The sequence below is a fragment of the Ogataea polymorpha genome (genome assembly GCF_001664045.1).
Source record: "Ogataea polymorpha strain NCYC 495 leu1.1 chromosome Unknown OGAPOscaffold_1, whole genome shotgun sequence".
Taxonomy (NCBI): domain Eukaryota; kingdom Fungi; phylum Ascomycota; class Pichiomycetes; order Pichiales; family Pichiaceae; genus Ogataea; species Ogataea polymorpha.
This window is the reverse complement of record NW_017264698.1, coordinates 613,778-640,392: the sequence shown is the minus strand read 5'-3', so window position 1 is coordinate 640,392 and position 26,615 is coordinate 613,778. Positions and strand designations below refer to the sequence as shown.

General features: G+C 46.9%; 20 protein-coding genes across 20 annotated transcripts; 12 read left to right on the top strand and 8 right to left on the bottom strand.

Moving 5' to 3' along the window:
* Window positions 1–6: 6 nt before the first annotated feature.
* Window positions 7–858, top strand: OGAPODRAFT_91928 (uncharacterized protein; the record flags this gene model as incomplete). The annotated part of the gene is made up of 1 exon (XM_018357066.1): window positions 7–858. One exon carries the CDS (start codon window positions 7–9, stop codon window positions 742–744), a length of 738 nt encoding a protein of 245 aa, XP_018213122.1. The 3' UTR covers window positions 745–858.
* On the bottom strand, window positions 831–1,858 carry OGAPODRAFT_15209 (uncharacterized protein). The gene has a single exon (XM_018353576.1). The coding sequence runs from the start codon at window positions 1,839–1,841 to the stop codon at window positions 846–848; it is 996 nt and encodes a 331-aa protein (XP_018213121.1). The 5' UTR covers window positions 1,842–1,858; the 3' UTR covers window positions 831–845.
* Window positions 1,859–2,239: 381 nt separating this feature from the next.
* Window positions 2,240–3,766, top strand: OGAPODRAFT_74645 (uncharacterized protein; the record flags this gene model as incomplete). The annotated part of the gene is made up of 1 exon (XM_018355914.1): window positions 2,240–3,766. The coding sequence occupies one exon, from the start codon at window positions 2,240–2,242 to the stop codon at window positions 3,764–3,766; it is 1,527 nt and encodes a 508-aa protein (XP_018213120.1).
* Window positions 3,767–3,768: 2 nt separating this feature from the next.
* OGAPODRAFT_15208 (Deoxyhypusine synthase, catalyzes formation of deoxyhypusine) lies at window positions 3,769–5,410 on the top strand. The gene has a single exon (XM_018353575.1). The coding sequence runs from the start codon at window positions 3,859–3,861 to the stop codon at window positions 4,972–4,974; it is 1,116 nt and encodes a 371-aa protein (XP_018213119.1). The 5' UTR covers window positions 3,769–3,858; the 3' UTR covers window positions 4,975–5,410.
* OGAPODRAFT_6084 (uncharacterized protein) lies at window positions 5,007–5,429 on the bottom strand (the record flags this gene model as incomplete). Its single annotated transcript, XM_018355779.1, has 1 exon — window positions 5,007–5,429. The coding sequence occupies one exon, from the start codon at window positions 5,427–5,429 to the stop codon at window positions 5,007–5,009; it is 423 nt and encodes a 140-aa protein (XP_018213118.1).
* Window positions 5,430–5,581: 152 nt separating this feature from the next.
* OGAPODRAFT_44799 (Acetohydroxyacid reductoisomerase) lies at window positions 5,582–6,760 on the top strand (the record flags this gene model as incomplete). Its single annotated transcript, XM_018355485.1, has 1 exon — window positions 5,582–6,760. The coding sequence occupies one exon, from the start codon at window positions 5,582–5,584 to the stop codon at window positions 6,758–6,760; it is 1,179 nt and encodes a 392-aa protein (XP_018213117.1).
* A 63-nt stretch (window positions 6,761–6,823) lies between these two features.
* Window positions 6,824–7,810, top strand: OGAPODRAFT_74643 (uncharacterized protein). Its single transcript, XM_018355913.1, has one exon. It carries the CDS (start codon window positions 7,076–7,078, stop codon window positions 7,754–7,756), a length of 681 nt encoding a protein of 226 aa, XP_018213116.1. The 5' UTR covers window positions 6,824–7,075; the 3' UTR covers window positions 7,757–7,810.
* A 101-nt stretch (window positions 7,811–7,911) lies between these two features.
* OGAPODRAFT_91923 (uncharacterized protein) lies at window positions 7,912–9,187 on the top strand (the record flags this gene model as incomplete). Its single annotated transcript, XM_018357065.1, has 1 exon — window positions 7,912–9,187. One exon carries the CDS (start codon window positions 7,912–7,914, stop codon window positions 9,139–9,141), a length of 1,230 nt encoding a protein of 409 aa, XP_018213115.1. The 3' UTR covers window positions 9,142–9,187.
* Window positions 9,187–11,691, bottom strand: OGAPODRAFT_74641 (uncharacterized protein; the record flags this gene model as incomplete). The annotated part of the gene is made up of 1 exon (XM_018355912.1): window positions 9,187–11,691. Exon 1 carries the CDS (start codon window positions 11,410–11,412, stop codon window positions 9,187–9,189), a length of 2,226 nt encoding a protein of 741 aa, XP_018213114.1. The 5' UTR covers window positions 11,413–11,691.
* An 81-nt stretch (window positions 11,692–11,772) lies between these two features.
* Window positions 11,773–13,221, bottom strand: OGAPODRAFT_91921 (uncharacterized protein; the record flags this gene model as incomplete). The annotated part of the gene is made up of 1 exon (XM_018357064.1): window positions 11,773–13,221. The coding sequence occupies one exon, from the start codon at window positions 13,219–13,221 to the stop codon at window positions 11,773–11,775; it is 1,449 nt and encodes a 482-aa protein (XP_018213113.1).
* Window positions 13,222–13,571: 350 nt separating this feature from the next.
* OGAPODRAFT_91919 (uncharacterized protein) lies at window positions 13,572–15,977 on the bottom strand. Its single transcript, XM_018357063.1, has one exon. It carries the CDS (start codon window positions 15,971–15,973, stop codon window positions 15,389–15,391), a length of 585 nt encoding a protein of 194 aa, XP_018213112.1. The 5' UTR covers window positions 15,974–15,977; the 3' UTR covers window positions 13,572–15,388.
* OGAPODRAFT_15203 (uncharacterized protein) lies at window positions 13,584–15,980 on the top strand. Its single transcript, XM_018353574.1, has one exon. The coding sequence runs from the start codon at window positions 14,177–14,179 to the stop codon at window positions 15,326–15,328; it is 1,152 nt and encodes a 383-aa protein (XP_018213111.1). The 5' UTR covers window positions 13,584–14,176; the 3' UTR covers window positions 15,329–15,980.
* A 53-nt stretch (window positions 15,981–16,033) lies between these two features.
* On the top strand, window positions 16,034–17,288 carry OGAPODRAFT_74638 (uncharacterized protein; the record flags this gene model as incomplete). The annotated part of the gene is made up of 1 exon (XM_018355911.1): window positions 16,034–17,288. The coding sequence occupies one exon, from the start codon at window positions 16,034–16,036 to the stop codon at window positions 16,829–16,831; it is 798 nt and encodes a 265-aa protein (XP_018213110.1). The 3' UTR covers window positions 16,832–17,288.
* Window positions 16,857–17,297, bottom strand: OGAPODRAFT_6075 (uncharacterized protein; the record flags this gene model as incomplete). The annotated part of the gene is made up of 1 exon (XM_018355778.1): window positions 16,857–17,297. One exon carries the CDS (start codon window positions 17,295–17,297, stop codon window positions 16,857–16,859), a length of 441 nt encoding a protein of 146 aa, XP_018213109.1.
* Window positions 17,298–17,343: 46 nt separating this feature from the next.
* Window positions 17,344–18,441, top strand: OGAPODRAFT_96671 (uncharacterized protein; the record flags this gene model as incomplete). Its single annotated transcript, XM_018357908.1, has 1 exon — window positions 17,344–18,441. One exon carries the CDS (start codon window positions 17,344–17,346, stop codon window positions 17,968–17,970), a length of 627 nt encoding a protein of 208 aa, XP_018213108.1. The 3' UTR covers window positions 17,971–18,441.
* On the bottom strand, window positions 17,355–18,449 carry OGAPODRAFT_96667 (uncharacterized protein; the record flags this gene model as incomplete). The annotated part of the gene is made up of 1 exon (XM_018357907.1): window positions 17,355–18,449. One exon carries the CDS (start codon window positions 18,447–18,449, stop codon window positions 17,988–17,990), a length of 462 nt encoding a protein of 153 aa, XP_018213107.1. The 3' UTR covers window positions 17,355–17,987.
* A 490-nt stretch (window positions 18,450–18,939) lies between these two features.
* OGAPODRAFT_43664 (uncharacterized protein) lies at window positions 18,940–20,478 on the top strand (the record flags this gene model as incomplete). Its single annotated transcript, XM_018355460.2, has 1 exon — window positions 18,940–20,478. A coding segment is annotated over one exon (1,539 nt), but the record flags the coding sequence as incomplete, so codon positions are not given.
* A 51-nt stretch (window positions 20,479–20,529) lies between these two features.
* OGAPODRAFT_91914 (uncharacterized protein) lies at window positions 20,530–23,256 on the top strand (the record flags this gene model as incomplete). Its single annotated transcript, XM_018357062.1, has 1 exon — window positions 20,530–23,256. The coding sequence occupies one exon, from the start codon at window positions 20,530–20,532 to the stop codon at window positions 21,166–21,168; it is 639 nt and encodes a 212-aa protein (XP_018213104.1). The 3' UTR covers window positions 21,169–23,256.
* On the bottom strand, window positions 21,177–23,165 carry OGAPODRAFT_15202 (uncharacterized protein; the record flags this gene model as incomplete). The annotated part of the gene is made up of 1 exon (XM_018353573.1): window positions 21,177–23,165. A coding segment is annotated over one exon (1,989 nt), but the record flags the coding sequence as incomplete, so codon positions are not given.
* A 2,210-nt stretch (window positions 23,257–25,466) lies between the features above and the next one.
* On the top strand, window positions 25,467–26,609 carry OGAPODRAFT_91912 (uncharacterized protein). Its single transcript, XM_018357061.1, has one exon. It carries the CDS (start codon window positions 25,570–25,572, stop codon window positions 26,356–26,358), a length of 789 nt encoding a protein of 262 aa, XP_018213103.1. The 5' UTR covers window positions 25,467–25,569; the 3' UTR covers window positions 26,359–26,609.
* The last annotated feature ends 6 nt before the right edge of the window (window positions 26,610–26,615 follow it).

Here is a 26,615-nt window from a genome sequence, read left to right as displayed (position 1 = left end):
TCAATAATGTCAACTCAGTTGTTACGTGTCAATGCTCTCGAATTCGACCTCGACGGTACCATCGTGGACTCCACGGAGGCCATCGAAAAGTCGTGGGCCGATCTTTTGGCCACCTACCCTCACTTGAACGAGGACGGAGACTTCTTCCACAAGGCTCACGGGGTGAGAGTGAGTGATGTCTTCAGAAAGTACCTTTCGGACAAGTTCGAGAACGAGCAGGCTCTAATTGATGGCGCTTATGACTTTGACAGACTTGTGTCGGTGACCTACGGAAAACTGAACTACCCGATCAAGGGAGCAGGCGATCTTTTCAAGGAGTTGCACAAGCTCCCTGGCAAACCATTCTGCATTGTCACTAGTGGCTCTTCAGTTTTGGCACACGGACACTTCCAGAACGTGTTGCATGAGGCCGGTGTTGAGAAGCCCGACATTTTCATCGTCGCTGAGGATGTGAGTGTCGGAAAGCCTGATCCCGAAGGTTACAAAAGGGGCGTCCAGCTGCTGAGCGAAAGACTGGGATACCCAATCGAGAAGGTTGTTGTGTTTGAAGACGCTCCTGCAGGTATCAAAGCAGGTCTAGCGTCTGGTGCTACCGTGGTTGGTATTGCTTCTACATTTGATGCAGAAAAGCTGTACGAGAACGGCGCCAACTACGTCATTCAGGATCTTTCCAAAGTGAAAGTCAAGTCCTTCAAGGACAGGGTGATCGAATTGGAGCTCGAAGTTATCGACAGGAAGAACTGAGTTGTCTGTCTTTGTTCTCCTGCAACCGTCCCATCGGCAAAAAAAAAGAAAGTTGCTTCCCTACGTCATATGACGTCATAGATATTTTTTTTTATAGAGATTTATAAACTATTTACAGGCGGTTCTTTTTCTTTTTGATGTTCCTCATACCGTTCGTAGAAGTGGTGCATTTCAAACAAGACCTCGATCATAATAAGATAAATCACAATCCATTCTAGCCTTGTGCCTTTTCGGGTAGTTAGGATGTCAAGCAGAGCTCGTGCTTCGTCCGAGCAATAATCCAGCTTCCGGTTGAGAATGCTGATCCGCGTATTCACATCCAGGATTCGAGAAACGTGGTTGTAAATTTTTTCCAAGTTTGGCTCTGTCCAGTACAGATCTGGTGTCTCAACCAGCTCAGAGTAGAGATTTAATTTTCCGCGTAGCAGCAGCAGTTTTCCAGACGACTGTAACACTTCCCGCGCACCGATTCCTAGCTGCTTTCCCTGTGACAAATTTTCCGTCGTATTTCTTGTCAGCTGGATATGTTTTTCTAGTGACGACTCCAGCACTGCAAGCCTTGTTGATCTCGATATACCGTAGGAAAATGCTAGTTTGTCCAACATTTTTTGGCGCGGCTCGCCCTTGATGCATATGATTTCGTGGTCTATCGTGGACGTTTGGCCCTCTTTTTCCTGCCCTGACTCATATTCTATGTAATCCAGATCTTCTGTTTGAATCTCATAAGGGGTGTTCATGGAGCTCCGCAAAAGAGGCAAGACTTTATCAAGGACATCTTGCTCTGGCATTCCCCACGAGACCACAGTTCCCGAGTGTAGCACGAACACGTCTATGCTGACGGGAGAGTCTTTGATTTGATAGTGGACCGCCTCGTTGCGCACAATTTCTTCCGCTTCGATGTGGTGCTCGGAAAGAACGGAACGCACATTTTCTAAATCTAAAATCTCGCATGCAGTCACAGCAACACAGGGGCGCAAGGGAAGGCCATGGTGGGAAGATTTAGAGCGCTCGTCAGGAATCACATAAGACTGGCTCAATAATGAGTCGTTAGGGGCACGGCGAATCACCTTGCGTGCAGTGGGGAGGGAAGTCGCCATCATTCGACGCCACCCGAGAGGGGGCACGCAAGCACGGTAGTTATTCAGGCCCCGGATGGTCACTTTAGGCACCAGTCGTAACGTGGTTCTGAACATGTAAGAAGCTTAGACGCAAAAATTATTTCACGAAATATTGGTCGACGCGTCGATATAGATTACAATCTTTCGGCTGATGAAAGGCTTGATTTAGCATGCCTAACTAACATAGAAGGTGTCTCCATGAGGGCCCAGCTACATACCTTGCTTGCAAGTCAGCTTCTGGTACCGCAACAGCAGTTTTGTGCGCAATTGCCAGCACACTTCCTTTTTGAGCAAACGCGCTAAAATTTCAGCGCCCCCCGCTATCAGAGGAGCTCAGCTTATCGCGAAAAGCCAATCGAAAATTTGGATTACTCATTATGTTGTCACAGTTCGTCGCCCAGTACTACGAAGAGCTGATTACGGCCACTCAGGCCGCCCTGATAAGCTATGCGATCTACTCACTTGTACTTTATCCTCTGTATTTCCACCCGCTAGCGGCAATTCCTGGTCCTAAAATATGTGCATTGACTAAATACTGGATTCTTTTTGTCAGCTGGTCAGAACACCGAAACAGGTACGTTCACCATCTCCACAAGAAGTATGGGCCCATAGTGAGGGTTGCCCCCGAAGAGATCGATATTTCTGACCCCGATTATCTCAAAGATATCTATATCAATAATTTTGACAAGACCAGTTTCTACACACAGTTTGCCAATTTCGGCTCTTTCAACACTTTCTCCACTGTCGAGAAAAAAACTCACAGAGACAGCAGGAAGGTCTCCGCCAAGCTCTACTCCAAGTCTAATGTTGTTTCCGAGCCGTTTCAGGCAAAAATAAGGGCTGTGATGAGCAATCTCCTCAAAATGTTGGAGCAAAACCAGGACAAACGGCTCAATACGTTCCAGTTGTGGTCTGTCATGGCAATGGACACCATTACCAGCTTTTCGTTTGGAAACAAGGTTTGCAAGTCGCTGCTGGACGATTTTTTTGGGCAAGGAGAAGCAGTCATCAAAGCTTTCATGATCCAGTCGTCTTCGTGGTTTTGGACTACACAGTTACCACAGCTGTACGATTTGATGGTTCCTTCGTACGTTAGAAAGGCATCCAAAATAGCATGTGACTGGATCAATAGCCAGTTCAACGAGTGTTTGGAGAAAGACCCAGGAAATACAGACACACTGGTTGGTGTTCTGATGGGGACGAACGGCGAAAAGCTATTCGACGCTCGTCGAGCAAGGTCCGAAATATTCGACCACGTTGCTGCTGGCCACAACACCACGGGTACAACCCTTAGTTACGCTTTCTACGAGCTGGCACGGGACCCCAAAAAACAGGAAAGACTCAGGGCCGAGCTAGCTGGTCTAAATGGAGGCAACCTTGCAAGCACCAATCACCGGTCGCTGCTATATTCCGACGTCGAGGAACTTCCATATTTATCTGCATTCACGCAGGAGGTGTTCCGTATTTATGCCGCCATCCCGGGCCAGGAGCCTCGTCGTGTTCCTAAAGGGGGCTTCCACTGGAGAGGTTCCAAAGAAACTTCATCGACATTCATTCCCGAAGGAACTGTCGTTGTCATGCAGCCATGGTCATTACACCGCGACCCAACCGTCTTTGAACACCCCGAAGTGTTCAATCCAGACAGATGGCTTGTTGATGACGACCAAAAAGTTAAACAAATGAACAGACAGATGATGCAGTTTGGATCTGGCTCCCGTATGTGTCTAGGACTGCATATTGCCACGTGCGAGATCAAACTATGTGTCAGCAATGTGATCAGCAGATACGAAGTGTGTCTAGTTGATGGGTATGACTACGAAGCCAACGCACAAATGAGAGATATCTATACAACGATTCCGAGATCTGGAGACATGCCTCTCAAATTCAGGGCACTGGTGGTGTAGAGTTGTGTATAAAGGGTAGACATACTTTATCAGTCGACACTTACGTAAGGATCAGCGAAATAAATTTGTGAAAAATTGTCTTTGTGAAAAATATGTCTGGGTTCCCTGATTTAGCCACAGATGCTGTTTTGAAGCAGTCAGTGCCCGTCCCCGAGCACTTTCAGGAAGTGAAGGGTGTTGACTATTCGAAGCCCGAGAGCCGCAACGCCCGCGCCTCGGACCTCATCGACTCCATGAAGACCATGGGCTTCCAGGGCTCTTCTCTGGCCAAAGCTTGTGAAATCATTGACGAAATGAGGACCTGGAGAGGTAAACACATTTCAGAGCTTGCCGAGCATGAGCGTAAAGGAGAGTTCGACGAGAACGGGTACCAAAAAACGACCATCTTCATGGGGTACACCTCTAACTTGATCTCCTCCGGTCTCAGAGATACCCTACGGTTCCTGGTACAGCACAAGATGGTGTCCGCCATTGTTGCATCAGCTGGAGGAATTGAGGAGGACTTGATCAAATGTCTTGCTCCAACTTACATGGGCGACTTTTCTCTGCCTGGAAAACAGCTTAGAGATGACGGTATGAACAGAATTGGAAACCTGATTGTGCCTAACGACAACTACTGCAAGTTTGAGGAGTGGATTGTCCCCGTTTTGGATAAAATGCTGGAGGAGCAGGAAGCTTCTGCTGTCAAAAACGGTGCCAACGCTCTGGACGCAGATGTCCCTTTCTGGACCCCATCCAAGGTCATTGATCGCTTGGGACAGGAAATCAACGACGAGACGTCCGTATTGTATTGGGCCCATAAAAATCAGATCCCTATCTTCTGTCCTGCTTTGACCGACGGCAGTATTGGTGATATGCTTTTCTTCCATACTTTCAAGGCCTCTCCTAAGCAGCTGAGAATCGATATCGTTCAGGATATCAGACGCATCAACTCTTTGTCCATGGAGGCCTCGCGCGCAGGAATGTTGATCCTTGGAGGTGGTCTGATCAAGCACCATATCTGCAACGCTTGCTTGATGAGAAATGGAGCAGACTACGCTGTCTATATCAACACCGGCCAGGAGTTCGATGGCTCGGATGCTGGTGCTCGTCCCGATGAGGCTGTGTCCTGGGGAAAAATCAAAGCCGATGCTAAGAGCGTCAAGGTTTTCGCCGATGTGTCATTGGTGTTACCGTTGATTGTGGCTGCTACTTTTGCGAAAGAGTAATGCGGTTATAATAAATAAATAAATAGACAAGGCTAGACTCGTTGCGTAACTTTGGCGTCCCATTCAGCAATTTTCGGCTTGGCGGTGTTGTACGTCACAAAGGCTCCTTTGGTCTGCGTGTAGTTGTAGTGGTGAACCTTATTCAGAGAATAGGTGATTGCTTTTTCTTCGGGCTTCAGTTTCGAAGGAGGCTTATCTGTTCCGTATGCCAACCAGTAGTGCCATCCAGGCTCAATGTGCGACACGTCGTAGTCCCAGAAGTTCTTGTACTCAACCCATCTTGTTCTCATATGAATTTCATCGGGGTCTTTGGTTTCGTAAAACTTATTCCCAAAATCGTCCTCGCCAACAAGAACTCCAGATTTTGTGTCATTGATCATAGCAATCTGGCGAAGAGACCTCTTGAGGCCGGTTCGCCAGATGTTTTTGACCGTCCTTGCGAAAGAAACAGACATGAAGATAATTTAAAAGTGGGGTACAGGTGTAAAGGTGCTCCACTGAACTTTTTTTATTTGATCCACCCGCTACCGGGCCGGTGAGTAATGTTACAGAGTGGAAAATTTTTCTCCAGCTTTTCTTAACCAATACTTTCCAACTCATCATCAATATGTACGTTGCCAGAATATCCAGAACCGCAGGCTCCAGAGCTGCTGCCGCTATATCTAGAAGAGCTCTCTCTAGTGCCACCAGATCTGTCAGACCAACCCTGGCCAGAACCCAAGTTTCTGGTGTCAGAGGTATCAAGAAGATCAACTTTGGTGGTGTCGAGGAGATTGTCCACGAGAGAGCTGACTGGCCAAGAGAGAAGCTGCTTGAGTACTTCAAGAACGATACTCTTGCTTTGATCGGTTACGGTTCCCAAGGTTACGGCCAAGGTTTGAATCTGAGAGACAACGGTTTGAACGTCATCATTGGTGTCAGAAAGAATGGTGCTTCTTGGAAGGCTGCCATTGAGGACGGATGGGTTCCAGGTGAGAACTTGTTTGACGTCACTGAGGCCATCAAGAAGGGAACCATCGTCATGAACCTGCTTTCTGACGCTGCTCAGTCCGAGACCTGGCCTACCATCAAGCCTTTGCTCACCGAGGGAAAGACCCTGTATTTCTCCCACGGATTCTCTCCTGTCTTCAAGGAGTTGACCCACGTTGTGCCACCTACCAACATTGACGTGATCCTGGCTGCTCCTAAGGGTTCTGGTAGAACTGTGAGATCGCTTTTCAAGGAGGGCAGAGGTATCAACTCTTCTTACGCCGTCTGGAACGACGTTACTGGTAAGGCCGAGGAGAAGGCCATTGCTTTGGCTGTTGCCATTGGATCTGGTTACGTTTACCAGACCACCTTCGAGAGAGAAGTCAACTCTGACTTGTACGGTGAGAGAGGATGTTTGATGGGAGGTATCCACGGTATGTTCCTTGCTCAATACGAGGTCTTAAGAGAGAACGGCCATTCTCCATCGGAGGCTTTCAACGAGACCGTCGAGGAGGCTACCCAGTCTTTGTACCCATTGATTGGAAAGTACGGTATGGATTACATGTACGATGCCTGCTCCACCACTGCTAGAAGAGGTGCTCTTGACTGGTACCCAGTCTTCAAGGACGCTTTGAAGCCAGTCTTCCAAAAATTGTACACTTCTGTTAAGGACGGCTCTGAGACCAAGAGATCTTTGGAGTTCAACTCTCAACCTGACTACAGAGAGAGATTGGAGGAGGAGTTGCAGACCATCAGAAACATGGAGATCTGGAAGGTCGGAAAAGAGGTCAGAAAGCTGAGACCTGAGAACAACTAATCTATGTACAGAAGGTTTGGTCCTGAAGGACTTGGGTTTTGATATTTATTCCTTTATAGGAACGGCATGTTTGAAGAATAAACAGTTCGAAATATGATAAAAAAACAATGTAGTTTTTCGACCCATTTTCGCTTCGCGGCTTGGGTAAAGAAATTTTTTGGACTCGAGCTGTAAAATTTCCCCATTCCCCGAAACCTGGTGAAGTTTTTAACTTTTCACGTGACATATGACAATTCTGCAAGATCTGGCGAGAATGGCAAGAATGGTATAAAACAGCCATTCTCGCCCCACTGCTCTTCTCCATAACTTTTCACAATGTCAATTCCAAAGCCAGACAACGGAACACTCAGACTCGGATCCATTGCTCCAGACTTCACGGCCGACACCTCTAACGGCCCAATTTCGTTCCACGAGTACATTGGCGACTCTTGGGCTGTTCTGTTCTCTCACCCAGACGACTTCACCCCAGTCTGCACCACCGAGCTTGGTGCTTTTGCCAAATTGGAGCCAGAGTTCGCCAAGAGAGGTGTGAAGCTCATTGGTCTGTCTGCTAACGGTACCGACTCTCACAAGGCCTGGATCAAGGACATTGATGAGGTGACCGGCTCCAAGCTTACTTTCCCAATCATTGCCGACCCTAAAAGAGAGGTCGCTTTGAAGTACGACATGATCGACTACCAAGATGCAACTAATGTCGACGACAAGGGTGTCCAACTCACCATCAGATCTGTCTTCATTATCGACCCAAAGAAGACCATCAGATTGATCCTGACCTACCCAGCTTCTACTGGTAGAAACACTGCTGAGGTTCTGAGAGTCATCGACTCTCTGCAAACCGGTGACAAGTACAGAGTCACCACTCCTATTAACTGGGTTCCAGGTGACGATGTCATTGTCCACCCAAGCGTCTCCAACGAGGAGGCCAAGACCTTGTTCCCTAAATTCAGAACTATCAAACCATACTTGAGATTGACCCCTTTGGACGTGTCTAAATAAGTATTTAGTAATGATGCTTTGATTTAATGATATTTCTACTTTATTTACAATCCCGAGCACAAAAGAAATTACGTGTAGTGGAAGTTTTTTTCTTCTAATTTTAGCCGTGATCTTGGATCAGAAGCCAAGAACCCTTTTTTTCTGTACTTATACCCATGAAAACAAAATCACCTTCGTCACGGGGGTCAGTGATAGACATCCTTGCGTGGATCGTTCTGCTGGTGACTTTGGTCTTTTTTGTGCTGACCCCGATTCTCTTAAATAAACAAGTCCCATCTTTGGTTGCTTTATCCGATGACCGAACCACCGATTCAGGGGTCGTCAAATTCCGCTTGATCAGAAAAGACGACAATAACAGTACGTCCAGCAGTTCCGGTGATTGGAACGACGGCAGCTCCACCGATTCAGGATCCTCGGAAACTTCCGATGATGATCCAACTTCGTCATTCTCTTACTTATCGTCGTCGTCGTCTTCCTCGTCATCGTACACAACAAATTTATCTAGCTCATCAGAGGAGTACAGCAGTACTCATAGCTCTAGCAACGAGCCATCGACCTCCCAGTCGTCGTCGATCTCGAGTACCGCTTCCACCTCATACACTTCTGATACACCCAATAGTCAAGCAACTATCTGGACCACGCAGAGTTCCTCGTCGGCATCTTCCTCGACAACGGCGTTTACTTCGAGCTTCTCATGGTCTTCGGACTCAGATGCTGACCAGTCGTCCTCCGATCAGAGCACTCAGAACGAGCCTTCATCCAGTGACCAGTATTCCTCGACCTCGAATACCCAGCCATCAGCCGCCGCATCGAGCTCAACCTCATCATCATCTAGCTCCACAAGCACGTCGCGTTCTGAGTCAACGACAGAGTCCTCATCGCCAACCGCATCATCTGTAGACGCTTCCTCCACATCCTCAGCGTCTTCTCAAACGTCGGAAGTCTCTGTGTCGTCGTCGACGTCTGTGTCGTCTTCATCCACAGTGGCTAGAGCCTCGTCGTCGCCCTCGTCCTCTGTAAACGTAAGCACAGATCGGTCTTCTGGTGGTCTCTCGTCGAGGAACAAAAAAATCGTGATTGGAGTGGTCATTGGACTTGGTGTGCCGCTGCTCCTGCTGCTCCTGCTTGCACTATTCTTCATTTACAAGAAACGGAGATCAAACAATGACTACTATGTTGACTCCAACGGCCGTATGGTCGGTCTGATGGAGAGCGGCTGGCTCTCGAAACTGGCATTTTGGAATAGAGACAAAAACAGGGGCGATTTCGGCGACGATGACGATGAGGATTTGAGCGGTTTCAACAAACAGTCAACAGGAGAGACCGGATTTGTGGTGAATAGAGCCAAGACTGTTAGACACACCAATCCCGGGACCACTTTTTAATTAGGGTAGGTTAAAGATTGCATTTATATAGCATAACGATATGAACTAGAGAATATAAAGAAGCACAGGCAGGATGGCAGCGAGGCTGACCTGGTTTCGCACGCCACCTCCCACGAAAGTCAGAACGGTATGGGCTGGTGTGGTTGATGGAGAGCTGGCGAAAGAGTAGTCTGCTAGGGACGACAAACTAGGTGCGTGTGATTGACTAACAGACTGCAGAGAGCTGCTGGTAGAAGGAGTCACAAGGGCAGAGTGAGCGCTGGTGTAAGTAGAAACAACTGTGAATATAGTGTTTCCCGAAGAAACGTAGGCTGAGGTAGAGCAGGAACAGTCCTCGGTGATGGTTTGTGTGGATTGGGTAGCTGGTGTTACAGACGTCTCCTTTTGAGAAGAAAAGGTGGAAGGTGACGGAGTCTGAGAGGAGGTACTGACAGTAGTGCTTTCTGGGGCTGATTCTGTGCTGCAGCTCTGTGTCTCCGTGACCGTGTCTCCGGTGTGCACAGTCGTTTCGTACGTGCTAGGTGTTTCTGGAGTGCTGGTGGTGATCCAGGTTGAAGCGAGCGTACTTGACTGGCTCTCAGGGGTAGAGGAGCTGGAGGCGGTGGTCACCTGTGGTGGAGCAGTGGATGAGGTTGGAAGAGTCTGTGTCGAGCTTGTGCTCCTGTCTGTTATTGAGGTGAGTGTCGACTGTGGTGTTGCAGATGATTGGTGGCTGGAGACAATCACAACCTCAGGGCTTGACGGTGGGCTTGTGCATATTGTGCACGTGGTCTCGGTGGTGGTTTGGAAGCTGGAAACAGCAAATGAGCACACATAATTGGTCACCACAGAGACGGTGCTCCAGTCGCTGCTGGAAATAGTTGTGGAATAAGTTGTGGTAACCAATGATCCGGAGCAGGGCTGTGTTGAGGAGCTGAAACTGAGGCTAGATGTGCTGCCCATTGACGAACTGCTGGTGCTGATTGGGGTCGAAAGAGGCGTAGTGGATGTGGACTGGCTGGAACTTCTAAACGTGGAGCTAGGAGTCGATGAGGTCGAAGTGGTTGCACTGGTACTTGAGGTAGAAACTGGGCTCGAAGTCTTGGGAACCACACTGCTTGAAGTCAAGCTTGTTGACTCGCTTGTTGTCGAAAATGTGGAGCTAGAGCTTGTGCGGAAACTGGAACTGGAGCTAGGAGAGCTAGAGCTGCTTGTGGACGAAGAGGTGGAAGTCGTAGTCAAAGAGCTGCTGCTGATTGTGGTCGAATGCGAGCAGAGAGAGCAGCTGGTGACCACATTCCGGTCCACGTCAACCTGAGCCAGGCCAACTTGTTGTTTGTCTAGATCAAACACCAAGTAAATGCTCGTAAGAAACGACTGACCCAACACGACAACGCTGTCAATTTGAGTCTCTGTCACTGTCAGGTAACAGGTGTCTGATTCCTGGAAAAATAGCTGATTTGCCTGGACTTTGATATCAGTGGTGCCAAAAACGAAGTTATAACTCAAGTCTGTGGTCTCAATTGTGCCACAGTCAACTGTCCACAAGCCACTGGCCTGGTCAACGCTGGCTCCCAGATCGTCCGTTATTTGTTGCAGAACTTCAGAAGGAACGTAGGAAAGAACAGAAGCGGTGTCGATATAGCCGGTCTGTCTACTCGCGAGCTTAGAGCCAGATGAGGTCTCAATTGTGTCCAGTGAAATAAAATATCCACCGTTTGTCTTGTCGGTCTGGTACTCAATCAGGTCGACATAGGTCAAGCTGCCGGAATAAAGAGAGCTGTCTGTGCCACCAAACTTGATCTTACCAGGAGATCTATTGTTTTGTAGCCAGATAGACACAATCTTGCTTGAAATTTGGCCAGCATTATAGAGCGCCTCAATAAACGAGCTCGAGCTGCCGAGTCCCAAAGATGCGCTGTAGCCTACCTGGTTGGTGGTGGCAACTCCAAATTTCAAGCTGTCGACTCCCAGTGATTCGAGGAACACCTTGTCCGAGCCATAAACACCTGACACAGTCATGTCTGTGACAAAGTCCTGGAAACAAAACTCCTCGGTCGAAGATACGAAAGTGTTTGATAAATTAGTGTTGAACTGGTCAGACCAGACCCAAGAGTCGTCTTGAGCCGAGTTGATAACGAACGAAAGGTTGGTGAAGTAGTCCCCTACAACACCTTCAACCTCATAGTAATTGCCCAGCCGATTCTGAATGGTCAGTTCGGTGCTGTCGCGCTTAGCGAGCGGAAATGCCTGCACAAGAGGCAGAAAAGTAACTAAATGAGCGAATTTCATGGCACTGGTCAATGACGCCGGAACCAAGACTTCTTGGTCTTTATATAATTCTGACAGGTAGTCTGAAACTTGTGGTTTGAATTCTATTATTGGAATCGGAGCCAGAAATAGTCAAGTTAGCTCTGGTACCTCATGTCAGACCAGATTCCTCGGCCAAATAAGGAAAACCGGCCATGTGCAAAGAGAAACCGGGCTCCAAAAAATTTCCCGTTCCATCCTTTCAATGAGCTGCAACGTTTGAAGTTTGTCTGACAGTCTCTCTCGGTTTGAAACATTCACTAGCCGGTCGCTAATTATTTTCAACGAAAATACAATAAATCTGATTTTTTTCCTTTTTGGGATTATCAATAGCTTTATTATCTAATTATCATTTAAAAATGTCTTTAGCTCATAACAATAATCAAATCCATCGCTGTCAGCAGGAAACCAGTTGCTGACTTTGCGCGTCCAGCGCTGATGTTCTAGTTTCCAGCTTCTGTATAGATCGTCCGATATGCGGAAGTGCTCGGCATGGGCTGTTTTGGCAGCATTTTTGGGCTCTTTCTTTCTCCTTGGAGGATCTTTAATGGTATCATCAAAATTCGCAAAAGGGTCATCTTCGTACTTGCCTGTCATGCTGACCCAACGAAGGTTCTCGTCGTCGTATACCATGTTTCCGACAACTTGCAAATTCTTGCTACTCTGACTTCGTGGCATCGAGGATTTTTTCAACAGCGCGGGCCTTCTAGACATCTGTGACTCAAACAGGCTCAAATCTTCCTCATTACCCTGCCATTTCATTTCTTCTGGATCGTAGACCATACCGCCCATAACTTGACGAGCTCTGGCGCGTCCCAAAGATCGGATCATCTTGAGCTTCCCTTCCTTCGTTAATCGTGTGCTATTAGTCACTGAAGGATCTGCAAACTGTGTACGACGAGAACGCGTATCCTTTTCGGCATATTTAGAAAGGTCGAGAGCGCGACTCTTGCGTTTCAGTTTTTTGTAATCGGATAGAGTGATGGTCAAGTCTTCTGGAGAATCGTCAATTTCGTCAAACTCTGGTGTATATTTCTTAACGCGCGTCGCCGGCATCAAGTCCATCGTTGACATAGTACGATTCAAAGAGCGCAAAAGATTCGAGCGAGGAATGTCCATTGTCGAGGACGACTTGCGAAGAGAGCGGCGACCGAATTGGTCTGAAAGAATCGAAGTTGAGGACTTGTTGCGCACTTTTTTCGGGCTCACCACCTTGAAATGACGAGTGTTGTGTGATGCTGATGGTTTGAAGTCATCGAACTCTTCTTCATAGGCACGTTTATCGTCCAGGTATAATCTGGAAGCGCGTCGCGTGAGATCTGCTAACTTCTCTGCCTGTTGGCGACGAAGCTCCAATTTTTGGGCCAAATTTATATTCTGCTCCAGATCATCAAAGTCTTCAGCATAGTCGCTGTGTTCTGTATCAGACTCCACGAACTGAGAGCTATTGGCGGATATGCTGCTGAATCCCGACGAGAGAGAATGGCTGCTTTGAGAGCGCAATGCAAATGTGTCTTTGTGTTCTCTTCTTTGCTTCAGCCGCTCGCCCAAGTCCATGTTCTCAAATTGCTCCCACTGGTCGTCTTCAAAATCATCATCTTTGTATTTTGCGAGCAGCTTGGATTTCTTGGTCTTCAGTAATCTTTGAGGCGCGTGTTCCGACTCTGTTTCACGTACCGTCGAAAGCTGCGATCTTCCAAACATGTCATCCAGCCGATGCTGGCTGAGCTGTGGGCGGAGTTGTTTGGCGTTCGGTTTGCGTATAACCGACGTTCGAAAATCGTCGTCCATGAATTGGTTACAGGTAAATAAAAACAGTAAATAAACACTAATGGCTGTGCCTCAGTGGCTAATGCAAAATATTTACAACTTTCCGCATACAGCAAGCTCAACATAATAATCCAAAATAATTCGTACATTTTGTTCTAATACACAAATAAACAACCTCAAATATTTATATTTGAGCAGTGACGTGTAACAAAACGGATTTGTGGACATGCTAGCGTCCAATAAAAGACATGGCATGGTTCTTTCAGGCTCTGCAAGCCCTACCGGGTCGCCTGCCCCAACCGTGCCTTCGTTCGGTTCTCATAAGAGAATCAGCAGACTTCCAACCAAATCAGGTTCTCTCTCGTTAAATGAGCTTCTGCAAGAAAACCGTTCTTTTGAGGTATACCAGGATAACCGTGGAGACACATTGAGCCGGCTCAGAGGAGCTCCTACTGCGGACAGAAAACGGGTTCTTGCGGAAACAACAATAAACAAGCTGTCAGAACGAGAAGACAAAAAAAACAACCGGTTATCTACCTTATCACTTGCTACCACCTCCTCGGTATCAACAAGATCCACTGGTTCGAGCTTGAAATCAATAGCTCATAGAATAGCAGGTGCTGTGAAGGGAGATGGTAAAGATGCGGCCGAAAACGCAGAAAACACTATTGTTGATACCCAAACAACTCCTAAAGATGATCCCGAGTCCCCGCAGCTCAAGAAAAAATCTTCTTTTCTAAGACTCAGACACTCTATTTCGCTAAGATCGCTTACATCCCGCGACGAAACTACGCTTTCTTCTTCCTCCTCTCGCAGACTTACCCTCAACAATTTGAGAAAATCATTCATTGGTGGTACCGCCAATAATTCCAGAACGTCGGTTGACATCTCTTTACCGGTGCCTAACCAAACTTCAAGGGACAAAATTAAAAACAAACTCAGAAACTCTTCGTCTTTGCTCTCGATTTCTTCTTTCATGTCTACAGGAAGCAGTCGCACTCGCTGTGAAAGCAAAGAGGTTTTTGCTATTCGTGCTGAAGAGTACGATTCTCTTCAGCACAAGTTACTTTTGAAGCTTTGCAATCAACAACGTGTTGTGTCCTTCAACGCGTTGATGAACAAGATGCTATCCAAAGCCAAGGTTTTGGAAAAACTCGCCGACTCTTCCTACAGTGAGGTGTTCCTTGAAAGAGACTCTAATACTGGGGAACCTCACAGCGTTTGGAAAGTTATTTCGTTTGGCGACGAGAATCTGAATCAACCAACACTGAAAGAGTTGATTCAGGAGCAAAGTATCACCATGGCCATGTCGTCTGTGCCGGGCTTCATCAAGATGAAATCTGCAACCGTTGTGAGAGGCCCAATGCCGTCCGAATTATTGCACCTGTGGGATAAGTACAATCACAAGTACGGCTCCAACAACGCGAGGCCAGATGAGTACTCCAAAAGTCAGCTTCACCTCGTTATCCGTCTGGAGTATGGAGGGCAAGATTTAGAACATTTTGAGCTCAAAAGTTGGACTCAAGCATTAGAAATATTTGTTAGAATTGTTGAGATTTTGAAGAGAGGACAAGACGCTCATGAATTCGAGCACCGTGATTTGCATTGGGGTAATATTGTCATCAAAGAACGGTCTGCCGGCAGCGCCGACGCTGCTATTCCTCAGGACTCTTTAGCTGAATTAACTCTCGATGAGCAAAGCTCTGTCGAAGTAAAGCTCATTGATTACACACTGTCTAGAGCCAGGATTGGTGGACAAACTATGTTCACAGGCCTTGATTCTCCTCACTTTTTCAAAGGCAAGGGCGACTATCAGTTCGATGTTTACAGACTGATGCGTCAGCAACTTTCCGGACAAAATGAAGCAGATATTGACTGGTCTGTTTATAGTCCATCTACGAACCTGCTCTGGCTCCACTATGTGGTGGACAAATTACTTCACCACAAAAAATTAAAGCCGTTGAGACTGAATCCGCTTACCAGATCCGCAAGCTATCTAAACATGAACAATTTGACGCAGGAAGCTGACAACTACGAACAGCTTGTTCAGCTTCACAAACTGTTGGATCCTACTCGCAAGAAACGCAAATTTGGGTCGCTTGATGGAATTCTGGAATGGATCAGATAATTTGGTATTTAAGTCATTGCTTTGGGATTAGTGGTGTATTGAGGTTTACTTTTTGATGTATTAATTAACTTTTTCTTTAGAAGGCGGTAGTGGTCCTGGCTCGGTGAGCAGTTTCACGAAATCCACCAGAATCCAAAAAACCCTGTTCACACAGAAACACCAAACGTAAATCCCCACAGAGCCTCTAGCTAAAAAGGGAATATTTATGATCAATGCGTCTATGACCCAAGGAAATGTGCCAGGTCTGGTGTAAAAAAGACTTCTGCGAGCGTACCATAGTTTTAATGCGTTGATGGGCAGCGTAGTCAATAATTGCAATGCTCTGGAGACGTAACTGTCTATAGATGATTTCTGGCCTGAGAGCGCGTGCTCTTCTTTCTTTATTTGCTCGGCCAGCGCATCGTATTTTCTGTTGAGTTTCGTCCATTTAGCGTAATTGTCTTGTGCGCTGATCGCGTTCCTTTCCTTGTTAACTGCCAACTGCTCTGACTTGAGTTTCATCAGCTTGTTATATTTTTCAGTCAAGAACAATTTCAAAAACACAGCATACACCGCGCCCTGGACCCTCTCCTTGGTCACAACCGACACCAGGTTCGACAGGATTGTCAACCCAGTGATGACCAAAAACAGTGTTTGCGATTGCATGGTGAAAATTTTGACCGCAAGATAAAATAAAAAAAAGTTTACAAGACTGTATACTCCTAAATGAATATCTCCAACGACTTAGAGTCGAACTCGAGTGAGGAGATGGACAGTTGGATCTCCCAGTATTGTTCAATCTTTGGCCACGACTACTTTGTGGAAGTCGCGCCTGAGTTCATCGAAGACGATTTCAACTTAACGGGGTTGAGCTCAGTTGTTCCGTTCTATAGAGAGGCACTGGATGTTATTCTGGATCTGGAACCCGAAGTCCCCATCAAAGTCTCCAACGTTCCACTGGTGGAGCATGCTGCCCAGCTACTATATGGATTGATTCATGCAAGATTCATTCTCACCAAACAGGGATACCATCTCATGGCAGAAAAATACGAACAGAAAGTGTTCGGAACCTGTCCACGATACTACTGCGAAGGAATGCGACTCATACCTATTGGGCGCTATGACCAGACGGGAATCGAGACCGTGAGACTGTACTGTCCATGCTGTAACGATATCTATCTTCCGTCGTCGTCCCGCTACTTGAACATCGACGGTGCATTTTTCGGGACTTCCTTTGCTGGTCTTTTCATCAAAATGTTTCCCGAAATCGAGAGGCAGTGTCAACAGCGGCTCAACAGGCAATACGAACTCAAGTTGTTTGGATTCCGCATTAATGAGAGAGCGGCCTCGGGACCTCGTATGAAGTGGCTCAGGCAGGTTCCCAGAACTAAAGAGGAAATAGAGGAGTTTGACAAATGTGAGTTTGAGCTCCCTCAGGACGATTACAGAGAAGACACAGAGCGCAACGAGCATGACGGAAGTGAGAGCGTCATGAGTATAGCCCAGGAAGAAGAAGAGCAGTAGCACAATAGATTTATAACCGGAAGGCTCAATTTATGAAATGAAGAACGACAAAATGCAATGCCAAGCTGGCAAATATATAGTCACCCAATGCGCGTTCTGGAGTGATTCCTTTGAACACGGTTTTGTTGGTATCCAAAGTTTGTAACCTCAACGACACTGTAAGCACAAATTGCGCCACGGTTGCAATAAACCCTCCCAAAAATGCGTTGAAGGGGAACGTTCCGACCAGCAGGCAGAAAAGAAACTGCCAGATCCCGAGACACACCAAAAACACCAGGAAAGCGTCGATCAAGCGTAACTTTTGGTTGTCCTTTGTTTCCGAAATATAACTATTGAACGAGATCTTCATGGAAGTACCCAGCTCCTGAAAGAGCGAAATTGCATTCGCTGTAGGTTCTGCAGCAACAGAGCTGCCATGTTTCTTTATAACAGGCGCACTTTTTGACTTTGCGTCTTTCTTTGCCATACGTGGAATAACTCGAATAAATTAATAAATTAAATTATTTTCATTTATGGAGAAAAAGACAAAGCTGCCGCCAAAGGGTGCAGTTCTGATCGATCAATTGCCAAATAATGCAATAGAAAACGAGCTACGGGATGACACGGTGGTGGTAAAGAGTCCGCCTTCTTTGCGCATTGTCCCACCTATTAACTTCTGTCCTGTCGAGAAACATCTATACAGATCCGGTCAGCCATCCGCTATCAACCACTCGTTCCTCCAACAGCTCCATTTGAAGTCTGTGATATGGCTTGCAACTGAAGAGCCCCAGGATACATTCCTAAGATTTATGGAGGAAAATGATATCAACTTATTCTGCAATTTGGGTTACGACTCTATAGATTCTAATTCTTGGGACGGGCTTTCGGAATCCTCTATAAAACAAGCATTGGAGATCATTTCAGACAAACGCCACTATCCACTACTTGTTTGCTGTGGTATGGGAAGACACAGGACCGGAACAGTGATAGGCTGTCTACGAAAACTACAAGGATGGAACCTTGCCAGTGTCAGCGAAGAATATAGACGTTTTACAGGGGTGCGAGGAGGCCGTATTCTCGTCGAGCTATTGATTGAAGCGTTTGATGTGAGCACTATAGAAACAAGAAAAGAGGTTGCTCCGGAGTGGTTGCTTAGATGACAAGAAGGGCCAAATTTTTATTCAGTCTTTCTTTCTCGGCGCTGTCTGTAGCGTTCCTGCGCCATTTGCACAGCCAGTTGCTCTCTTCGCCGCTGAGCATTGCACTGCTCCCACGCAAATGTCGAGCCCAACATCAGCCCTCCAAATCCCCAATTGGCAGCCTTACGTATGTCTTTATGGTATAGGAACATCACGGACGAAAACACAAATAAACACGAGAAGCCAGCCAACCCCGCATCTCGGAAGCATGGTATTGCTATCAGATTGGAAGGGTGGAAATCGGACCAACTCAGATTCGATAAAATCCTCTTCATCTCCCTCGACTGAGTTGTGTGCTGTGGAACCGGCTTCTGGTGATCTGTGTCAAACTTTGGGGGAACATCCTCCAGAAATATTTTTTGTTCCGTTGTATCCTTTCCATTACTTGTAGTCTCCTCTTCGGCTGACTGTGTCGAACGTTTCCCAAATGGCCAAACCATGAATAATTTTAATATTTTTCTTCCGACGCGACGATAAGCACTAGACGACGTTTAACTAGGATACAGAATTCTCTATAGATTTATCAGCATGGGCGAGTCTCCCGCTAAAAGAATTTCGGGACCAGTGCCAATTGTGCGACGCGATTCCGATTTTCGCAATGCCAGCCGTAATACCAGCAGAAGGACGTCTATGGCTAGACTTGCAGCATCGCCCTTGGTATCTGGAACGCTTTTATCTGTCTTCAATCAGAAACGGCCTGATTCTCCTAGCTCCTCTGTGATTGACGATAGATCCAGCCCTGTGAATGTGCACAGAAATCCCTCCGCTCAAGCATATCCATCTCTGTCTACTTCTGGTTCATCGGAGGCAGAAGATACCTCTATTCTTGGACGTGCTGAGCCACAGGTTGACATCCCCCTATCATCTTCCCACAGTTCCTCAATAGACGATCCTACATTGTGGAAAAATATTTCCAAACACTTAGCTACTGATGCAAATGGTTCGCTCAAACTGGCGGGTGGTGACATTACGAGAGATCTTTATACGCTTCCTGCTAAGAAAAACAACTTGAGACGGTCACGCAGTTTGACCGGTGCAGATTTGCCTGGAGAACGTCGTGGCTCTGCGGCATCCCAAATTCGTCTTCCAGGAGGCTTCAGAAGACAATTCATTCTCAGCAAGAACTCAAAGTATGGCCACCAGCTGTCCAAGCCAACATTTTTCACCAGGAATTTCCTAGAGTTCCTGTCTATTTATGGGCATTTTGCCGGTGAGGATTTGGAAGATGAGGATTATTTGGCTTGTTCCTATGTTATTGACAAAGATACTGATGAGGAGACTCCTCTGTTGGAACCCCGGGCTCATGGGGGCACTGCGTCGACACTGAAGTCATTTTTCCTGCTTCTCAAATCGTTTGTGGGAACAGGTGTACTATTTCTCCCTCGTGCATTCTACAACGGTGGCATTCTATTTTGCACGTTAACTTTGCTTTTTTTCGGAGTCTTGTCATACTGGTGTTACTACATTCTTGTGTTGACGAAGGTGAAAACTAGTGTGTCCTCATTCGGTGACATTGGAATGACTCTTTACGGAAAAAACATGAAGCTGCTCATCCTTGGTTCTATCATTCTTTCTCAGATTGGTTTTGTCGCTGCATACACCATTTTCACTGCTGAGAACCTTCGCGCGTTCACACTCAACTTTTTCAACGTGGACATCTCACTTGGCAAGTGGGTTGTAATGGAATGTGTGGTATTTATACCACTTTCACTGATCAGAAACATTACAAAGCTGTCACTAGCTGCCCTTTTAGCAAATATATTTATCATGAGCGGTCTGGTTACCATAGTTTACTATGCTTCACTCGACCTCATAGAAAATGGACCTGCACATGTTGAGTTATTCAATCAAGACAAGTGGTCGCTCTTCATTGGTGTGGCTATATTTGCATTTGAAGGAATTGGCTTAATCATTCCGGTGCAAGAGTCGATGAAGCATCCAGGACAATATCCAAAAGTTCTGGGCGCAGTCATAATCGTGTGCTCCATACTATTTATTGGGATAGGCTCTTTGGGATACATGACTTACGGAGATCACGTCAACACAGTGGTGATCTTGAACCTTCCACAGTCGTCCATCGCAGTAAGATCTATTCAATTGTTCTATGCCATAGCTATTCTTCTTTCTGCTCCGCTACAACTGCTGCCTGCAATCAGAATCATCGAATCTAGAATCTACAAAAGGCGGTCTGGAAAGACCGACTCTGCTACAAAATGGTCCAAAAACATGTTTCGCACATGCATGGTGGTTGGGACAAGTCTTATAGCGTACTGGGGGTCGTCCAACCTAGACCAATTTGTGTCCTTTGTTGGGTCGTTCGCCTGCATTCCCTTGGTGTACATGTATCCTCCAATGCTGCATTACAAGATATGCGCCCATTCGAGATTTATGAAGGCCCTTGACATGAGCCTAGTAGTTTTGGGAGGAGTGGCCATGTTATACACGTCCTACCAGGTGATTGTAGGATAGAAATATTTTTTATATTATGACCAATAATTTAATTTGTCAAATTCATCCATAATGGGACGTTCTTTTTATTCCGACGAAGAGGATATTTTGCCCACTCCAGGGCTGAACCAGCCAATTCCTAAGGATCTCAGCAGAAAAGAAGATCCACTCAGAAATCCACATAAGCAGGTTGTGGACGGAAAAGTCATCAGCACCAATAGCACACTAGAGAAATACGCCAAACAAGCCCGTGAATTTGCTGTTCAGAAGCTGGACATATTCGATGCCGAGTACAGGAATCTTCATGCTGCATATCTGAATGAAAAGCGCAATGCCATCGAGAAGTATCACCAACTCGTTGCCGAGCCTGTTCTTCCTTCCGGATTGTACATTTTGACCGCTATGCTCACAGGTTCGATCATGGTGCGCACCAGGTCTTTGCCTCTTCGGTTTGTGACTCCTGTGGCTTTTGGACTAGTAGCCACAGAGTACCTGATGCCAAAGACTCTGCAAAATACTACAGGCTGGTTGAGTTCTCTCTCTAGAGAACATTTCCCAGAAGTCAACAAGCAAATAGACGAAGCTGCCAAACAACTTTCTGGTTGCATGTCTGATATAGAGAAGACCCGCTCCAATTGGATGCAGTCGCTTACCGAGAGTGTCGGGAAAGTCAGAAAGAAGGTTCTTCAGTGCACTCAGGATAAACAATGATGTATTATTTACTCTCGTTTAAATACACTCATAAACTCGAAAATTCCACCCATGTCGACGTAGCGGCGTCCACACTCTGTCAGGTACTTGTCAACCACCCTCTGGTATGTTCTGAATGACTCCCTATTCTGTTCCACGAGCGCATCCAGCTCTCCCTGGTTCATGGGCAAAACTTTGTTTTCCTTGTCTTCAACTCCAAGATCGGCCGTCAGTGGCTTCAGCAGGCGTTTCTTGGCTTTATCGACATCGAACAAGCTCATTGTGTATAGTAACTGGTTGTAGAGCTGTTTGTCCGGATAAGTATATCTCATGATACCCTTACAGCCATAGGCCTTGCCGTTTTTGCCGATACACCGTCTTCCGTAAACAGAAACCTGGCGTGTCTTGACACCACAGTCGTCGCAGACAAGCCAACCAGCGTAGTAGGCGGAAATCTCGCGGCGCAAAAAGTGTTCCAACTGGGAAGAGATAGCCAGTGGTGCCAAGACGTGCTGACACGACAGACACTTGACTCCGGAAAAGGTGACCTGGTATTTCTTGGACGCCTGGATTCCGCCAAATTCAAAAGACACGCCACAAGACGTACATCTCAGAGCCAGCGGCTTGCAATCACGGAACCTCTCACTATCTGAAATTGTTGAGTCCAATGGTTGCAATTCAGCGGAAACGCGATCTTGCACAAATCTTGCACGAGCCTCGTATTTGCGAGCATCCAGCCCAAGAGCGGTTGCCATTCGCACAACATCGTTGCCCTCGATCCGTTCCAGAAGCCTTTCTATTGGAGCAAAAATCTGTTTCTCCAGATAGTAATAGGGATCAGGTCTGTACTGAGAAGGGTTGGCTAAAATTTCACTTATAGCACGCGCGCGATCTGCAACAGAGTCTCCGTCGTCGTGTCCTTTGTCTGTAACCACAAAGGTCATGACGCTTCCGGCACGAACGAGTTTGCCTTGTTTTCTGAGTCTCAGCGCCACTTGAACAGCTGGCATGGACTTGCCTCCGGGATATTGCTCCGGATCTTTGGACAATCTCGTATTTATGGTGAGCTTGTGCATCGGAATCTGGTTGTCTATCAGCTTGTTCCTGACATCTTCCAGGTGAGCGTAGATCTCATTTAAGGCATCCTCGGGGTCTGCGTCGCCCAGGATTTTCTCCAAAACAAATGTGGAGGTCTCTTTTGAAAGCGGGCAAAATTCACGACGTCTCATATCCAGCCCTTTGACCTCCAAGACTGTCTTTTCGAGACCTGAACCATCCATGCTAGCGTTCATTGCTGCGTATTTCTTTTTCGAGTGCAACAGGAGCCGTTTGAACACATTATCAATATCGATCTCGAGCAATCTGTACCGCTCGTTGACCTTCATTTTGAAATCGTCACCGATCTTTATAGCTTCCTGGAAGTTATCTGAACCAGTGTCGATCATGACAGAGTCGGTGTCTCCGTAGACAACGCGCAATCCAATGCTTTCTGCTAGCTGACGCGTATCCATCAGAATCTCTCTTCCTCTGTTAGTGACAAGCATCGCGAGCGGCTTGGCATAGAAACGAGAGTTGACGTAACCCAGACAACCATACATTGAGTTTGCAGTCAGCTTTAATGCCTGTTGCTTGATGTCATATTGAGCCTTCTCCACAGCTGTTGCTCGAGGATCTTTCAGCAATTTTTTGACCTCCCGACGCCTGTTGACCAGCTGCAGAAGCAGGCGTGGGAGAACTCCTTGCGCAACGTCTGATGGAGGAACATTAGGAAGATCGTTGTCTCCCAAATTTGATCGGTTGACAGTGGTGAAACAGATGTTGAACTCCTGGATAATCGATGGATAAAGAGAGTTGAAATCCATGACCAATATATAGTTCTTGTGAAGACCTTTTTCGGGCTCGAAAACTAAACCACCTTGATATTTCGTCTTCTTGTTAGACGTCGCAGCGCTCTCATCTCCGTCCTGTTCCAGAGCAGCCGCTGCTGCAGCCGCCTGTCTTTGCGATCGGGTTTCTTTGTCTGGAACAATGTATCCATTTTTAGTGAACTCGTGCAGCAGGATATACTCATTTCTTCCTGCTCTCGTTCCTCCAAGAGTGTGTGCCCATGCGTTTCCTGCAAGGTTGGTCAGCTGTTTTGAAAGCGACAAGATTTGCACCCTAAAGGCGACCTCCGCTATGATCTTGACGCTCATGCTATTCTCGTTGAAAGCAGCAAGGAGCAGGTTTGCGTCCTCGGCGAATTGAGGATTTGCAAGATTCACGTCCATCGGCATAAATTTCTTCTTGCACACGATCTCATACATCTCGGGAAGATCCCAAGACTGGCATTTAGAAGTCAGCGATTGGCCCATCTCGTTCGCAATGTCGCAACATAGTCTTCCGGCAAAAATCTCCTTCAGGTAAAACATGTTATTACGCCCAGATCCCTTGCCGTACCTCTCGGGCCACTGCTTTCTGTTCCTACGTCCAAAGGTAGACCATTGAGAGATTTTCAAGTCGTGCATCCGCCGCATCAGCACGTCCAACACAGCAGCATCCAGTCTGTGTCCTATGAAAACGTCAGGGTCTGTTTTCTTGATCATGGCTGCAAGACAGTTCAAAAGAGTGCGCTCGTTATTGAAACTCCGCAACGGAACGTTTCGCTTAGCAGCCAGCTGTGAGAGCCCAGGTGGAAGGGCCAAAGAGCCTCCAACAGGACGAACAAGAGTCAGAAGCTCATCTGGAACCGCGTCTTCCGGCATTGGTGTGTCCTGGTGGACGTTACGGTACACGGCAAAAGAGACGGACCCAATTTCCTGCTTGCCTTCTTTTAGGTTTGTCACTGGCTGAATGTTGATGCTGAGCGCCGTGAGGTCTGGAGCAGGCATATTTGTCTCTATTGGTTTTATTTGTGCAGGGTCAGCAACGGCCACCTCCACCTGGCAGTGAGACGAGTTTTTGATAGCAGAAAAGTCTGCTCCCTTGATTTCCAGCCAGCATGGACCCATCACGTTCCGCTGAACCACAAACGTCTCAAAAATATTGGCATTTGCTCCGAACACGTGACGGAACGTTTCTCCTTCCAAGGTCGATGGCAAAACAGTGTTTCTTGACTTTGGTGTTTGGAAAGGTAGCAGCACTTTCAAGTACTCGGTTTCTTTCGGAATGTTTTCAAGCTCAAAAGCCCATTTCTTGGTCTCCGGCTTGGCTTTGATACGATCAAGCCCGAACTTGTCCAGCAAAAGCGGGATGATCTCCTCGTGCACGTCCATGGCAGTAGGCGGAGGACCGTCCTCCTCGTCCAGCCTCGATTCACGCGGCAAAAAATATATTTCTCGACTAATGCCATTGACTTGAACCACACAGCTAACATGTCTGCCATCCAATGTCTTGACTTTGCCAAACAAAAGCAGGCTGTTGTCCACCTCTGCATAGTCCATCCAGAACATCTGTAAGGTTTCGGAGTCGGCGACTTGTGACTCGTCCACTTTCTCGAAAGTGCTATTAATCATTGAAGTTTCTGACGCGTCTCTACTTGGCGACGACGTTGCAAGTTCAGCCACTTTCGTCTCTTTTGGCTCCCTTTTTGAGCTCAGATTCACTCTCTGCACGTCCGCCCGCGCAGTCTTCAGTGTTGTGACGTCGATTTCATCGTCCGAGCTAAACTCCTCGTCTTCCTTGATTGCGCCCTTGATTGGTGAAGACGGCGTCTCTATCTTCGAAGCGCTTGAAATATCGGAGTCAGGGGCATATATCTCGTCCTCAGAGCTAAGCTTCACTCTTTTCGCAGGGACTTCCTCCTCAAACATGAGCTTCCTCACGTCAAGCGGTTTCACAGGTCTCACTTTGTCGGATTTGAGTGAGGAGAACACGTCCGTCCGTTTCTTCACGCCAAACATAGGCGTGCTTCTAGCCTTGCTACTTGCCTGTGCCGTGAAGTCGCTCAAAATGTCGTCAAGATTGTCAACTTTGCGTTTTGGCTTGTTCTCAGTCTCTGCTCCCTTGAAAAAGGAGGATATCTGGGGCGTGTCGCGCTTGATTTTGGCGATCTTCTTGCGTTGTCGAATCTCGGGCTCGTCTTCGTCTTCGCTCGGGTACTCATTCGCACCATCCCAATCGTCTGCACCTGTTTCTGCGTACCCGTTGCCAGAGTCATCCACGATGAAATCGTCATTCAGAAGCTGATGCTGTTTGTGCTGGCGGAATTGCTGCTCATCAACCTCCTCATAGATATCCTCGTAGCCATCTTCCTCGTCAGAAAGCTTAATTCCGGCCCGAGCAGCCCTTAATCTTGCCCGCTTATCGTGTTTCATACTCTACGCGACGCGTCAAGAAATTTCGAATCCGAAAAATATATTCTGGGCCCCAGCCAGTTTCTGCAAGATTTCACCGCCACTTGCGCCACAAAAAAAAAAAAAGAAGATTGTTTCCCTCAATTTAATGTCGTTTGCCAACTTGGATCTTGAGGCCCAAAAACAGGCCCCTGGCAATGGCAGCACATCCGGCCCTGCAGATCAATTCAACAGGATAAGTTCCCAGCTGTCGGATCTGATTTCCAACATCTCAAAATTCGATAAATTGCAGCAACAGCTAGGTACAAAAAAGGACACTGTTAATTTGCGAGACAAGCTGTCATCACTAGTCACAAAATGTAACTCTCTGCATTCAGAAATTGACCAAAGCTTGTCAACACTGGAAAAGAGTCCAGAGGTGATAAATAATATGACTTTGCAGTACACCAAACAAAAACTCAAAGCCCAATGTGCAGAAATGTTCCGCAATTACCAATTGGTTCAGCGAGCGTATAATGAGCGACTTCAGTCTGTGGTAGTCAACGAAGAGTACGAAAACAACAAAAATGACGCAAACCCTGCCGAAACAACTCCTCTTCTTCAGCAGCAGCAGCAGCAGAAGACCCAGATCACTAACACGGAGCTGGAATTTCACGAGTCGGTTATACAACAAAGAGAGCAAGCTATCGATAACATATCTCGCGGTGTCCAAGATATCAATAAGATTTTCCAGGACCTAAATGAAATGGTCAACCAGCAAGGCGAGCAGATCGATACAATTGAGGATAATTTATTAACATACACCAGCGATAACCGCGTTGCACATCGTGAGCTTGCTAAGGCGGATGCGTACCAAAAGAAAAAAAGAAATTGGACCTGTGTACTGTTGGTCGTGCTGGTGGTGGTTTTATTGATCTTGATAGCTCTTATGAACTAAATAGAGGAGGCTGTGCGCGAAGGCGTTTCCACACTTTCTGTATCTGAGCCATTTTCTTTCTGGTCATTGATCCAGTCCGAAACCCGTCTTCTTCTCACAGCAGTGCTGTCGTCGAACACTGTAGCTGACTCTCCTAAACATTCTGCTTTTGCTCTCATTCGTTTGTCTCTCTTTCTCTCTATTTTTTCTAGCAGGTCTACAGCTAAATCTTCAAAGAACTCGGCTATCTCTTCTCTGTGCACATACAAAACTGCGGA